General features: G+C 44.5%; 3 protein-coding genes across 3 annotated transcripts in view; all 3 read left to right on the top strand.

Annotated features, from left to right (window-relative positions):
• The first annotated feature begins 156 nt into the window (after positions 1-156).
• LOC6525091 (tryptophan 2,3-dioxygenase) lies at positions 157-1,887 on the top strand. Its single transcript, XM_002100894.3, has 6 exons — positions 157-297; positions 368-528; positions 588-721; positions 778-1,384; positions 1,480-1,573; positions 1,661-1,887. Exons 1-6 carry the CDS (start codon positions 272-274, stop codon positions 1,776-1,778), a joined length of 1,140 nt encoding a protein of 379 aa, XP_002100930.1. The 5' UTR covers positions 157-271; the 3' UTR covers positions 1,779-1,887.
• Positions 1,888-3,503: 1,616 nt separating this feature from the next.
• LOC6525090 (poly(U)-specific endoribonuclease homolog) lies at positions 3,504-5,724 on the top strand. The gene is made up of 4 exons (XM_002100893.4): positions 3,504-3,698; positions 3,777-4,803; positions 4,862-5,291; positions 5,404-5,724. The coding sequence occupies exons 1-4, from the start codon at positions 3,632-3,634 to the stop codon at positions 5,635-5,637; spliced, it is 1,758 nt and encodes a 585-aa protein (XP_002100929.2). The 5' UTR covers positions 3,504-3,631; the 3' UTR covers positions 5,638-5,724.
• A 689-nt stretch (positions 5,725-6,413) lies between these two features.
• Positions 6,414-12,119, top strand: part of LOC6525089 (unconventional myosin-XV) — a 29,707-nt gene continuing 24,001 nt past the window's right edge. Inside the window, exon 1 of the mRNA XM_002100892.4 lies at positions 6,414-6,994. The gene's annotated coding sequence lies outside the window, so the exon portion shown is untranslated. The remainder of the gene's footprint in view (positions 6,995-12,119) is intronic.

Raw genomic sequence — 12,119 nt, 5'->3', positions numbered from 1 at the left:
GTACTGTAGACTCCCTTCCTGCCTTTCCCTTTAGGAAAATACTTGTGTGCGTCGCACTTTCACCTCCAGTGATTGATAATTCCCAGCCTATCTTCTAATGCCCATTGCCCATCGCCCAGATCGCCGACTGTGCAATCAGTCGGAACTGGAGCTCTCACTTCGCTCTGTTATCGGTTCGCTGGGGTCTCATCTGCGGTCCGCTGGCGGAGATCAGTTTGCCAGCATCCGCCGCTCGAGGAGCCACGATCTGAGCTGAGCTGAGCTGAGCACCATGAGCTGTCCCTATGCAGGAAACGGGTGAGCACCAGCACGTGCTGTCCATGCCAGTCGACCCAGTCGTTCCATCAATTCAAACCCATCCATCCAGAAACGAACACGATGACTCGGCGGTGCCATTAACCACGGAAGTGGGCAAAATCTATGGAGAGTACCTGATGTTGGACAAACTGCTGGATGCCCAGTGTATGCTCTCCGAGGAGGACAAGCGACCTGTCCATGATGAGCATCTGTTCATCATCACGCACCAGGGTGAGTAGCACTGGAGCTAGATGAATGCACTCAATGACATTCATCTGCATTCTCCACAGCCTACGAGCTTTGGTTCAAGCAGATCATCTTCGAGTTCGACTCCATACGGGACATGTTGGATGCGGAGGTCATCGATGAGACCAAGACGCTGGAGATTGTCAAGCGACTGCATCGAGTGGTTCTGATACTAAAAGTGGGTTCTTTCTGGCTCTCCTATCAACGCCGTTTTCTATAACTTCCTGTGCACAGCTCCTGGTGGACCAAGTGCCCATTCTGGAGACCATGACCCCGCTAGACTTCATGGACTTCCGCAAGTACCTGGCCCCCGCATCCGGTTTCCAGTCGCTGCAATTCCGTTTGATCGAGAACAAGTTGGGAGTGCTCACTGAGCAGCGGGTGAGGTATAACCAGAAGTACTCGGATGTCTTTAGCGACGAGGAGGCACGGAATTCGATCCGCAACTCGGAGAAAGATCCATCACTGCTGGAGCTGGTGCAGCGCTGGCTGGAGAGGACACCTGGCCTGGAGGAGAGTGGCTTCAACTTCTGGGCCAAGTTCCAGGAGAGCGTCGATCGATTCCTGGCGGCACAGGTGCAGAGCGCCATGGAGGAGCCCGTGGAGAAGGCCAAAAACTATCGCCTGATGGACATCGAGAAGCGACGCGAGGTGTACCGCTCCATCTTCGATCCGGCGGTGCACGATGCTCTGGTGCGACGTGGGGATCGCCGTTTCAGCCATCGAGCCCTCCAGGGCGCCATCATGATCACCTTCTACAGGGATGAGCCCAGGTTCAGCCAGCCCCACCAGCTGCTCACCCTGCTTATGGACATCGACTCGCTAATAACCAAGTGGAGATGTAAGTATTGCATGTTTCATCCTCCTTCATACATACATACATATGTATATTTCTTGACGTCTTGGTATATATATTACTTTCTATTCACGCCACAGACAATCACGTGATCATGGTGCAACGCATGATTGGATCCCAACAGTTGGGCACTGGTGGCTCGTCCGGATACCAATATCTGCGCTCCACTCTCAGGTGAACATTGCAGATATCACAATATATATATTTTCGATTGGGGATCAGTGAACTCCAACCGCTCAACTGTCTTTGTTTTGATTTCAGTGATCGCTACAAGGTGTTTCTGGATCTGTTCAACCTGTCCACTTTCCTGATTCCCCGCGAGGCGATTCCGCCGCTGGATGAGACCATTCGCAAGAAACTGATCAACAAAAGTGTCTGACAATCGGCAGTGGATCCCATTGGTCTGTGATTGGCTATGATTTCTTTGTTCTACTTACTGTTTCTCGTTCTGTTGTAATAAAATTACTTGTTTAGTCTTTGTTACTTCATGTGGTGTGTTCATTTTTTATATCTAATTCTAATTTGCATGGCTAGAATCAATAGTACATTTGCATATTCTATGGGAATGTAAGTCAGCAGCCTAAAAGTAGATCATACATCTTCTGGTTGTCTTTCTCGCTCTTTTCCATTTGTTCGTCAGCATATTAAATTATATACATATTTTTAAATGGCACTGCTCGTCATAGTAGAGAGAAAAAAAGAGGATTGCAATTAAAAAATGCTAAAATGCTTGTTATAAAATGTGTGCAATGGCAAATCATTACAATTACACATGGATTTTATAACGAAATACAATGTTGAGGGACCAAAACGAATTTCCGAAATTATAATAAAATAATTAACTAATTTTCAAATTCGTACCATTCCTAGCTGCATATGTAGTTTAGGTAAAACAATGCAGATATACTATAATAAAATTCGTATAACCTCCATTGTTGAACGATCAGAACCCGAAGTGCTTTGTCATTTCCAACATTTATTTTGAACCCCCCACTTCAAAACCACATTAATCATACCAAATCGTAATAATTGAATGGCTAGCATTTTAAATAGATCATATGTACATAGGTGGCTTATCGTCTTCTCAGCGTTCAATTTTCAGTTTTGCAATTGGGACTTGGAGAGCTTTCCAAATCGCCTATCGCTGTTTGCTCAAATAGAGCACACAAAAACATAACCTTTGCCAGTGGCCTTTCCCTGCGGCGATAAGCCTCAGATTTAAGCACTGAGTTTTCAGTTTTCAGTTTTCAGTTTCATTATTATTAATTAGAATGGGATGGCGAGCTTGGCCATTTCGCTCTCTCTCTCTCCTTCACGAGCAGTGTAATTAATTTGGTTTGTGGAATTAAATCGGCATCGGCATAGAGTCGTCTTCCCGGGGAAGGGTCAGGGAAAGCAACCAGGTCAGAATAGAATACTACAGAACAATACTAAATTCCAAGGCATTATGCAAGCTTAATTCGCTTTAATCGCTTACGTGAGCCATTTCCGAAGGCAAATACAATTTCGGACTACCCCTCCTCATTTGCTTAGATGCCTGCGACCATTTTTGCCTATTTTTGTCCGCTCAGGTCAGATCTTTTTTGTTCGACAATTAGCGCTCTGCCCAGGTAATTATGGACCATAACCCTCGATTAGCCCCTGCTGAAGCAGGTCCCTTCAGAACTCGGCATCTGCATCTGAAATTTCGGTGCTGCAGCTCTGAAGACTAAAGTACTCAATACTTAATACTTAAAACCAATACTGACTTTCGTACACACAGTAAACATTTTCGTTAGAATTACTTTAAAGTGTTTCAAAAGTAATTGCTTTAGCTGAATGCAAAGTCCTTAGTTTTCTCTTGCCATGCAAGAAGTCGTCAATTTCTGTGAACTCAGCCTGGTGAAATGTTTTGTATTTAAGATGAGACATTTATTTCTTCGCAACACAAATAGCCCATTGAACTGGCTGTAGGGTACCTGCATAGAGGCAAAACCCACGCCGCCGACGATCGCGTCGTAAGCTCATTAATAAATCCAAAAACAAATCCAAAAACAGCAGCAGCTACAACAGCAACATCAGCTGCGATCGCGAAGATCAGGCGGCTGGCGGCGAACTGGAGTCTCTGGTCAGTCAGTCAGTCGTTTGCCGAGTCTCCGTTCAGTTGGTCGCGCAGTCTTGGCAACTTGAATAAGTCGAAATTGAAAGACAAATCGTAGTACGCCAAGGCAAAGTGCTAATAAATCGAGCAAAATGCGCTGCCTGGCATTGAGCGCAGTGTTTGTGTGCCTGGCTCTTGCCGGCCACTTTCGTTTGTCAGGTAGGCGAAATGGCGAAAAACCATTTGGGCAACAGGTAGTAGTCATAACGTTATATTCCGAACCATAATCCCCGCTAGATGCGTACAAGAATGAGGTACAGATCACACCGGATCCGCTAGACGCCGTGGAGACGACGACGAAGAAGTCCAGCTGGTTTGGTGGATTCAAGAAGTTCTTTGGCAGTGATGGCACCACAACTACCACCAGCACGATTGCTCCACCGGTGGTCACCACCCCCAAATCGGCGGTGGTTACGCCCACGGCAGCCAACAAGCCACCGCCACTGGTCATCTCGCATGCACCACTGATGCCGCTGGGACCGCGACCCGATACACCGGGATCCTCACCTTTCGGAGCATCCCAAAATCCGCAGACGCCGCCCCAGTGGCCATCGAGCACCAGGGCAACGCCATCACACCAGCCATCACAGCAGCCATCACAGCAGCCTCCTCTGCCCGGATTCGCCTCCTATCGGCCACAGAAACCGCAGCCGAATAGCTACGATCTGAGCTACGGTGGTGGACCACAACCAACGCCAGGAACAGGACGTCCTGGTTTTGGACTGGGCACTACGACCAGCACGACCACAGCGAAGCCCGTTACCAGCACCACAGGTAAGACGCCGCAGCAAAAGGAGGATTTCCCGGCGCTGCCAGGACCTCGAAGGCCATCCCAAAAGGAGGACTTCCCAGCTCTGCCCGGGCCCAAAACTCCGCCAGGCTCGCCTACGCCCACGCCGGGCTCTCCATCGGCTTGGCAATCGCCGTTGCCAACGCCCCAGCATCCTGTGCATCCGCCCACCAAGGCTACGTCGGCGGCCACGCCTACGCCGACACCAACGCCACCGTCCTCTTCCTCGGCAGCGCCCACTCCCGCCCACGGAGTGTCGGTGGAACCGCACAAGGTCGGAGGTGGGGGCGGCAGCACAACCACTGTGCGACCCGGCTTCCAGTCGTCGGGCAACTCGGTGGCCACCGATGACGAGATCCGCCAGCTGACGGAGCAACTGTACACCAAGGAGAGCAACAGCCAGATCGGAAACATTCGGGTGAATCTGCAGGGACGCACGCGTTCCATTGACAGCGCCGATGAGGCACCCAATCCGTAAGTAATCCATAGTTACATAAATCGTTAAAATCCAGTCGTTACTTTTTCTCCAAAGACTTTTGAGTGTGGACGCAAAGGCTCTGGAATCGCCGACGATCGTGAAGATGCGACTGCTGTTCAACAACTACGAGCAGGACACCCTTGTCAACGAGCATGTGACCCCCAACGAGCGCAAGGAGGAGAACGACTTCCTGGACGCAGTGATGGCCACGCCGGTGATGCGTCAGGCCATGCTCTTCCTGCAGCAGAAGGGAGTGGTCGGTCCCGATCCGAAGACCCACCGCGATCTGGTCAAGGAGCTGTGGTTCACACAGTACTCCCGCGGTCAGGGCAAGATCGGCAGTTCCGGCTTCGAGCACGTCTTTGTCCACGAGGTGAAGCAGGGCACCATCATCGGATTCCACAACTGGGTCTATATTGGCGATGAGGAAAAGGACGGTCGCTTTGACTACAAGGGTTATATGAAGGAGCAGGATATTGGCACGGTAAGTGGTCCTTGGTGTCGGATGTGTCAGTGAAATCTTTCGGTACATTAGTATGATCAGGCAATCTGAAATGAATGGAAATGAGTTAAAGAAATGTCGTAATCTCTTGCAGAAGGGCAAAATCGTCAAGATCCGCTTCTCGCATCAGGGACTCAACAAGCCGGTGAACACTGTGTTCGTGGGCACCTCTCCGGAACTGGAGCTCGCCCTGTACACCGTCTGCTTCCAGCTACGGCCGGATCGCACCTGTCCAGTGTCCTTGGGCAATAGCAAGTTCGGCATCGTCACCTATTCGTGGCGCTACCGGGGAAAGAACCTCATTGGCAGCGCCTATCCGGAGATTTAGGGCAGCGATCAACGATCGCGCCTCTCGTAGTCATCGTAGAATTTTTTTTCTGTCGCTCTTATGAATAAAGTTAATGTTTGAAAATTATACAAGTAGCTTGTTACGTTTCATTTCAAATACGCGGGCTTTTTAATCAGTTCGCTGCACTGCTTGCAAAGCTATCGGTGCCAATATGACTATCGAAGTTGTTGCGTTTCATAGCAATCAGCTTTGCCTTTCAAAACAAAACCGGTAATGTAATATAATTCTTCTATTATGTAAATATGTGTGAAATGTATTGCCATTTTTTTTTTTCAAAAATTTCATTTTAAAAAGAAACAATTATTAAGTATTTTTAATAATATTATCAAATTGGCCACACTGCCGGCAATTGAAAAATGAACTTGCGTGAGATGAAAAACCAGTTTTCAGCCGGAAAGCGCGGCTCCTTGTCAGCTTTTGAGCTCTCTCTTTCTCTCGCTTAGAGTTGTCAAAAGTACTTTAAATATCGTAGTTTTCTATTATGAAAAATGTTTATTTGTTGCTATTGTTAAGGTTATACCTTTTGAATAGATAACATATATTTGAGAGGGTTTTTAAATTTCCTTAATTTCGAACAACCAAGTAAGTAAGTAAAGTAAGTAAGTAAGTAAATGACTGCGTTATCTTTGACAACCTATAAATATGAATAGATGAATGTCATTGGCAACCCTGCACTTGCACTCTCTCGCTCTCTCGTCGCTCTCTCTGTCTATCTCTCTCTGTCGGCAACAAGTGATCTGTGTTGACCATAGTTCCATTGGACTTCCAGTGGTTTCGGCCATTTCAGTTGCTGTTTGACTGCCGGAGAAGTTTGTTGAGCATTTTTTTTGGTGCGCGGCGTGCCACGGATTATAGCCACAACTATACAAATACCTATGTACATACTGAGCGGTCAAATTAAGTTTTGTTTTTTTTTTTCGTTACCCAACTCGCAAGTGCCGTGCAATTATTTGTTCCAATTCTGATCAACGAAATTCAAAAGCGTCGACACTTTTTTGACAAACAACGCAACAAGCAAATCGGCGTAAAAAATAGAAAAAAAAAAACAAAATATTAAGAATCACAAACAACGAAGCAGCGAGAAAGAGGGAAGAAAAGAGAAGAGAGTATCGGAAGACACTGCGGATGAAATGTAGCAGAATTCTTCCTCTTCTAATGTTCTGTGTGCGGTGACGAAGTGACGCCAAAAGAAACCAACCGAGAGAAGACAGAAGACAGAAGGGGGACAGAAGGAGAAAGACGACAGCAGAAGAAAGAGCTCAAAAAACATAAAACACAAACTCACACGCTGGCAGAACAGAACGGTTATCTGAAACGCAAGGCAACAACAAAGCAAGTAAGTCACGCTCAAAAGAGAGAGCGAGAGAGAGCGAAAATAGCAGTAACCTTTTTCTCACTCTCTCGGAATTCAAATCAGAATCTCAATCTCAATCTGAATCTAAATATCAGAAGAATGTCAATAAAACCAGGATTGCCAGGCGCCACAAAAGATCGTTCTTATTGAACTATCTGCATTGGCATTCTCGTTATGAAGCGCTCTCAAAATCATCTCGGTTCTGAAAGGATTTGTTTGTTAGCGGAGCAGCTTTAGATTTTGTAAATTCTTCAATTATCTTCGAGCTATGTAGAATTAAAATTCTTATAAAGAAAGAAATCATTTATAATCTGAGAATATCTGAAACTATTCAGAGCTATAAGCTCAGAAAGATTGAAAGGATTTATTACTTGTAGAATGTTAAAAACTCCCCAATGAAATCATTCACGCTTATTACCAAAAAAAAACTGTATTCACAATCAGTCAATCAATTAATCAGACTGCCCAATGTCAATGCCAATAGCAACAATGTTCTCTCAGTTCTCTGAGTTTGAGCCACCCCCATCATGGCTAATTATAGAGGTAATAGAGTTTCGGCATTGCGGTGAGCTCATCGAAGATGCATTCGATTTCAAGCCAATTGCACGTGTGCAACCATGAACTTTTTGAATTCGAATACATTTCGGGCTCACCTGAGATCCAGATGCCAACAGATATTAAGACCTGTTCTCGTCTCCAAAGGCGATCGATTTCAATTTGTGTAACGGCACCTGGGCAGCCCCATCCTACGATTTTCCGTTTTTTCCGATTCTCGATCCGATGCAGTTGCAGTTGCATAAGCTCGTCCTAACGGTACTCGAGTGGTTCTCGATGCTATATTTCGGTTTCTTTTTTAACGATCCCTACGATCGGTTCGTCCGTCTCGTTTCTTGTTTTGTATCGCTTTTTGGCTTTGGCTTTGGCTTTGGCTTTCGTTTGGTTTCGATCGGCGACGTTTTGGCAAATCATGGCAAGCCAAAAGAAGCCAAGAACGCTGCGCTGCCAACGGTATACGATCGCAAACAGTTAGGCGTGCAAAAAGCCAGAAAAAAAAAATCAAGAAAAAAATCGACGCAAATGCTATAAAACAAAAAAAAATTGGTGGTGGAGCAAAAGAAAACTGGTTCCGGCCATCGAAGAATGCCGCAGTGGCCACTTGGCCAGCTCCGAATGTCTCTGTGTGTTGGAGTATATCCATGTGTGCGTTTGTGTCGGTGTATGCGTGCCACTTCCGTACAACAACGCCCTGACCCCCCCCCACCTCCCCCATTTTATTCCCCTTCTTAGTTGGCCTCTCTCCCGAGTTCGCGTTCGTTGCCTGAGTCTTTTGTTTTCCCAGCTCATTGCCGTGTTTTCTTATCGCTGGCATAGCCCTATACTTTATAGCTTGGCGGAGGGTGATTTTATTAGGGTTCCACTGTTGCATCGCCAAGAGGGTCAGCGTTAAGAATTTATCAAGGTCTTTGGCCAAAAGCCATAGTTCAGTGATTTTATGGGAGAACGATTTTGGAACGGGTTTTATATGGTGCCATGTGACTGGAGCATTTCTCTATTTTAAACGATGGTAAAACACTGAGAAATCTCCATTTAATCCCTTTGACTGTCAATGGGTTAACAAGAGTATCTGGTAGTCCTAGAGCAAACTTTTCCCACTTTGCTATCGATAATTATTTTTTGCTTTTCGCTTTCGTGCTCATTTTCATGCTGGGGACGCTGGCAAGGCAAAAAGCGAGCCACAAATGCTAAAAATGCATAACAAAGCCAAAGCAAACACCACCACCACCGATGCCAGCTCACACAATCACTCACATTCATGCTAATGCGACAAAGATGTTAATTGACTTTTACTTTATTTAAACAAAATAGTCACAGCCAACACAGGCAGCAACAAGAAAAACGATCTCCGATCTCCGATCTCCATTGAGTGAAATTTTTAATTTACGTTTTTTATTAATTTATTTTCGTGCGGTTTTCGCGGCAAATTCCCGCATATTCGTCATCAACTTGAACAGATACTTCTTTTGTTGTCGTCATCGATTTCGTTTTTTGGTCGAAACCCTACACACTGTTATTAACTTTTAATCGATTTGGATGATGCGATAATTGGAGGCATCCAAAATCAATTTCGCCTGGGAACTTTTGTTTAGTTTTGACTTAATGAAATCGAAAAGACGGCGTTTAATATTTGTGGGTTAAGTTTTGAGTTCGGTTTGAGAAAGTCGCGTAATGGAAGTTAAGCAAATGAACTTTATTTGTAGAAAATATGTATAGTTGGCCGAATGGAGTTGGGTATGTAGACTAATAGATTGGATTTTCGGTGTTGTTCTGTTTTTTTTTTTGGCTTGTACATCTACCAAACCAATATCTGTTAACCTACATACACGTATGGCGCCCCTGGAGTCGAAGCCCCATCTTTGGCGGCGGCACCTCCGTGAGATTTGCGTTTGAAGTATTGCAGTACCTTTTTGGCCACGAACCGCCTTGCCTCACATTCCGCAACGCCCCCAAGACGCAGCTGTTTCCCAGCTCCAGGGCGCCCACTTCCAATTCGCCTCCGTAGTGGTACACCGAAAAAAATCACTAAAATAGGCTAAATCAAACTACAGCTAAATAAGTTTAATGTAATATTCGAATAACAACAAGCAATGGAATTTTAGAATGTGTGTATTTTGATATGAATAGGATGATATGAAAGTTAATTAAATTATGTGGTATTTTTTCTCAGTGTGCATGGTGCCCCTCGTTGCAGCAACCAATGTTGCGGGTGCGGCAGCCACGCATAGACGCAAAACGATTGCAAAAAAACAAATCGAGCGGCACTCCTTCGGCTGACACCAACGATTTGATTCGATTTTAGTTGAGTTGAGCTGAATCGAGTTGATTGTTAGAATACTTTATGCACCGCCACTTTCAATTGTCTCCGGCATGGACTTTTGAAAATTTCCCTTTTTGTTTTCTGCATGCATAAAGTTATCTGCTGTATTGTGGGCTTGTCTTTCTCTGTGTGTGCATGTGTGTGTTGTTTGTGATCGATGAGCAAAAGCTGGCAACATGGCGCGCTTTTTTTCTGTTTTCTTCTGTTTTTTTTTTTTTTTTTTCATTTTTACCAAAGGTTTATTGGCCTTTTGGCTTACTCTCTGCACGCGCCTGTGTGTATGTGTCGCCATTTTAGCTCGAACTTGGCTTATACCATTTGGCTTGACTCTGGTTTTGGTTTTGGTTTTGGTTTTGGCCCTGGTGCTAGTGAAATCGTGCGCCGACTTCAACTTCTTGCTAAATATTTCTTCTTTCTACATGAAATTTTCTATTTGTCCAACCCGAAATAAAAAAAAAAAAAACGAGCAAACGAAGAGTGAGCAGCAGCAGCAGCAGCAGCAGGGCAATTAAGCCGCTTACTGCAACAACAGCAAAATAATATATGACTAGTCACTCCCTAGACAAGCCTAGTCAAGAGCGGTGAGTGCGTGCTGTTGTTGACTGTTTTTGGCCAAAGCTTTTAGCCAATAAGTCAAACTGTCAGTCAGCCAGTCGCAGCCAGACGTTGTTGACGTCGCCGTTGGGTTTAATTGAAATGGCAAGGCCCGGGGGGAGAATGGTAGGACTGCAGTCCAAATTGAATTAGCCAGGTATTTTTCAGCGAAGTCACAGGCCAGCGGATTGCAGATTATCGCGCGGATGTTCCCCCTCGATTTTTAACCAGATACGGAGAGGTAATTTTCTGTAGCCCAGATTGGTATGCCAGATCCAATTTGGGAATCTGTGCGAGTCCAGAAACCGAAAGCTTGCCGGCCATTAAATTGGATTTTGTCTTTTTGAGCCCATATCGTTCATCAGCTGCAGTTTATAGGTATAAATTATTCTTGTTTGAACATTTTCAATTATTTAATGTAGATCTTGTGAACCAAACACATGTGGATTTAACAAAAATTAATTGTTCATTATCATTATCTTTCAATCAACAATACACGCACCCAAAACGAAAGCAACTTGCATATCGAATAGCAATAGACTTAAATAAAATAAAAACAGTAAACAATAAACAATAAATAATGCATAATTACTGCGAGCAAATAGCGAATGTGTTAAGTGGGTAACAAAAACGCAACTTGAAAGTAAACCGAAGTAAACCGAAATTAATTGCAGCTCGAATTGCAAATTGCAGTTCGTCAAACCGACTCAATTAAAACAAAATCGAAATCGTAAACGAAAACGTAAACGTAAACGTAAAATCAAACAGCCAGAGCAACATAATTAAAGATCGTATTTGGCTGTGCGTGTGCGAGATGTTGAGGTGTTGTTTAGATAAAAAAAAAAACAAAAGAAAAAACACTCTATCGAGTTTCACTTCGTGGCAGCCTAAGCCGCACCTCTGCCCCCCTCCGCTCCCTGATTTTCACCTAGCCACTTGTTTTTTTTTTTTTGTAGGGCCATTCCGACTTCTCAGCTATGCCAAGAATGTATCAATACCCTCGAAACTACGAGAAACGAGCTGTGGAGACACTAGAAACACATTTTTTAGCCACGCAAACACAGCCACAGCAACACCAGACTTCAACTTATGCATAACTTAACATTTAAGCATTTAAGCAGGTGCGGTCTGGTATTTATATATGTGTGTGTGTGTGTGTGTGTCCATAGCTGATAACAAATCATTTTAGAAATCGAACAAAACATCGCCTTAAGAATCCGATTTTGTCCCATGGGAACGCAGTTGCTATAGAAGATGGAAATATGTCGAGATGGAAATAAGAAAAGAGTCTGTTATCCAATTTAAGAGTTTGTTATTTATTTTGAGTTCTTTAGCGCTTGTAGTTGTCACCGAAAATAGAAAGACTTAGGCAACGAACTTGTACCGCTACTTGGTTGTTTTTTGGATGCTTATTTTATATTCGAATTAAAGCCTAAGTTCGAGTGCAGTTCTGGGCACTGCGAAACAAAAGACTTAGGTAACAAACTTGTGTGATTTCCAAAAATCTGTTTGATATGCTAAAACTAACCATTTTAATGGGTTTGCCTTCTGCCAAATCTATTTTTTCTATGAATAATATTAATATTAATTAATATATTGACTGAGAGATGAATCTGAATTGAAGTGCCTTCCATTGCG

Source organism: Drosophila yakuba, chromosome X (genome assembly GCF_016746365.2).
Source record: "Drosophila yakuba strain Tai18E2 chromosome X, Prin_Dyak_Tai18E2_2.1, whole genome shotgun sequence".
Lineage (NCBI taxonomy): Eukaryota > Metazoa > Arthropoda > Insecta > Diptera > Drosophilidae > Drosophila > Drosophila yakuba.
Note: the sequence above shows the minus strand (reverse complement) of the source record. Positions and strands in the feature narration are given on the sequence as shown.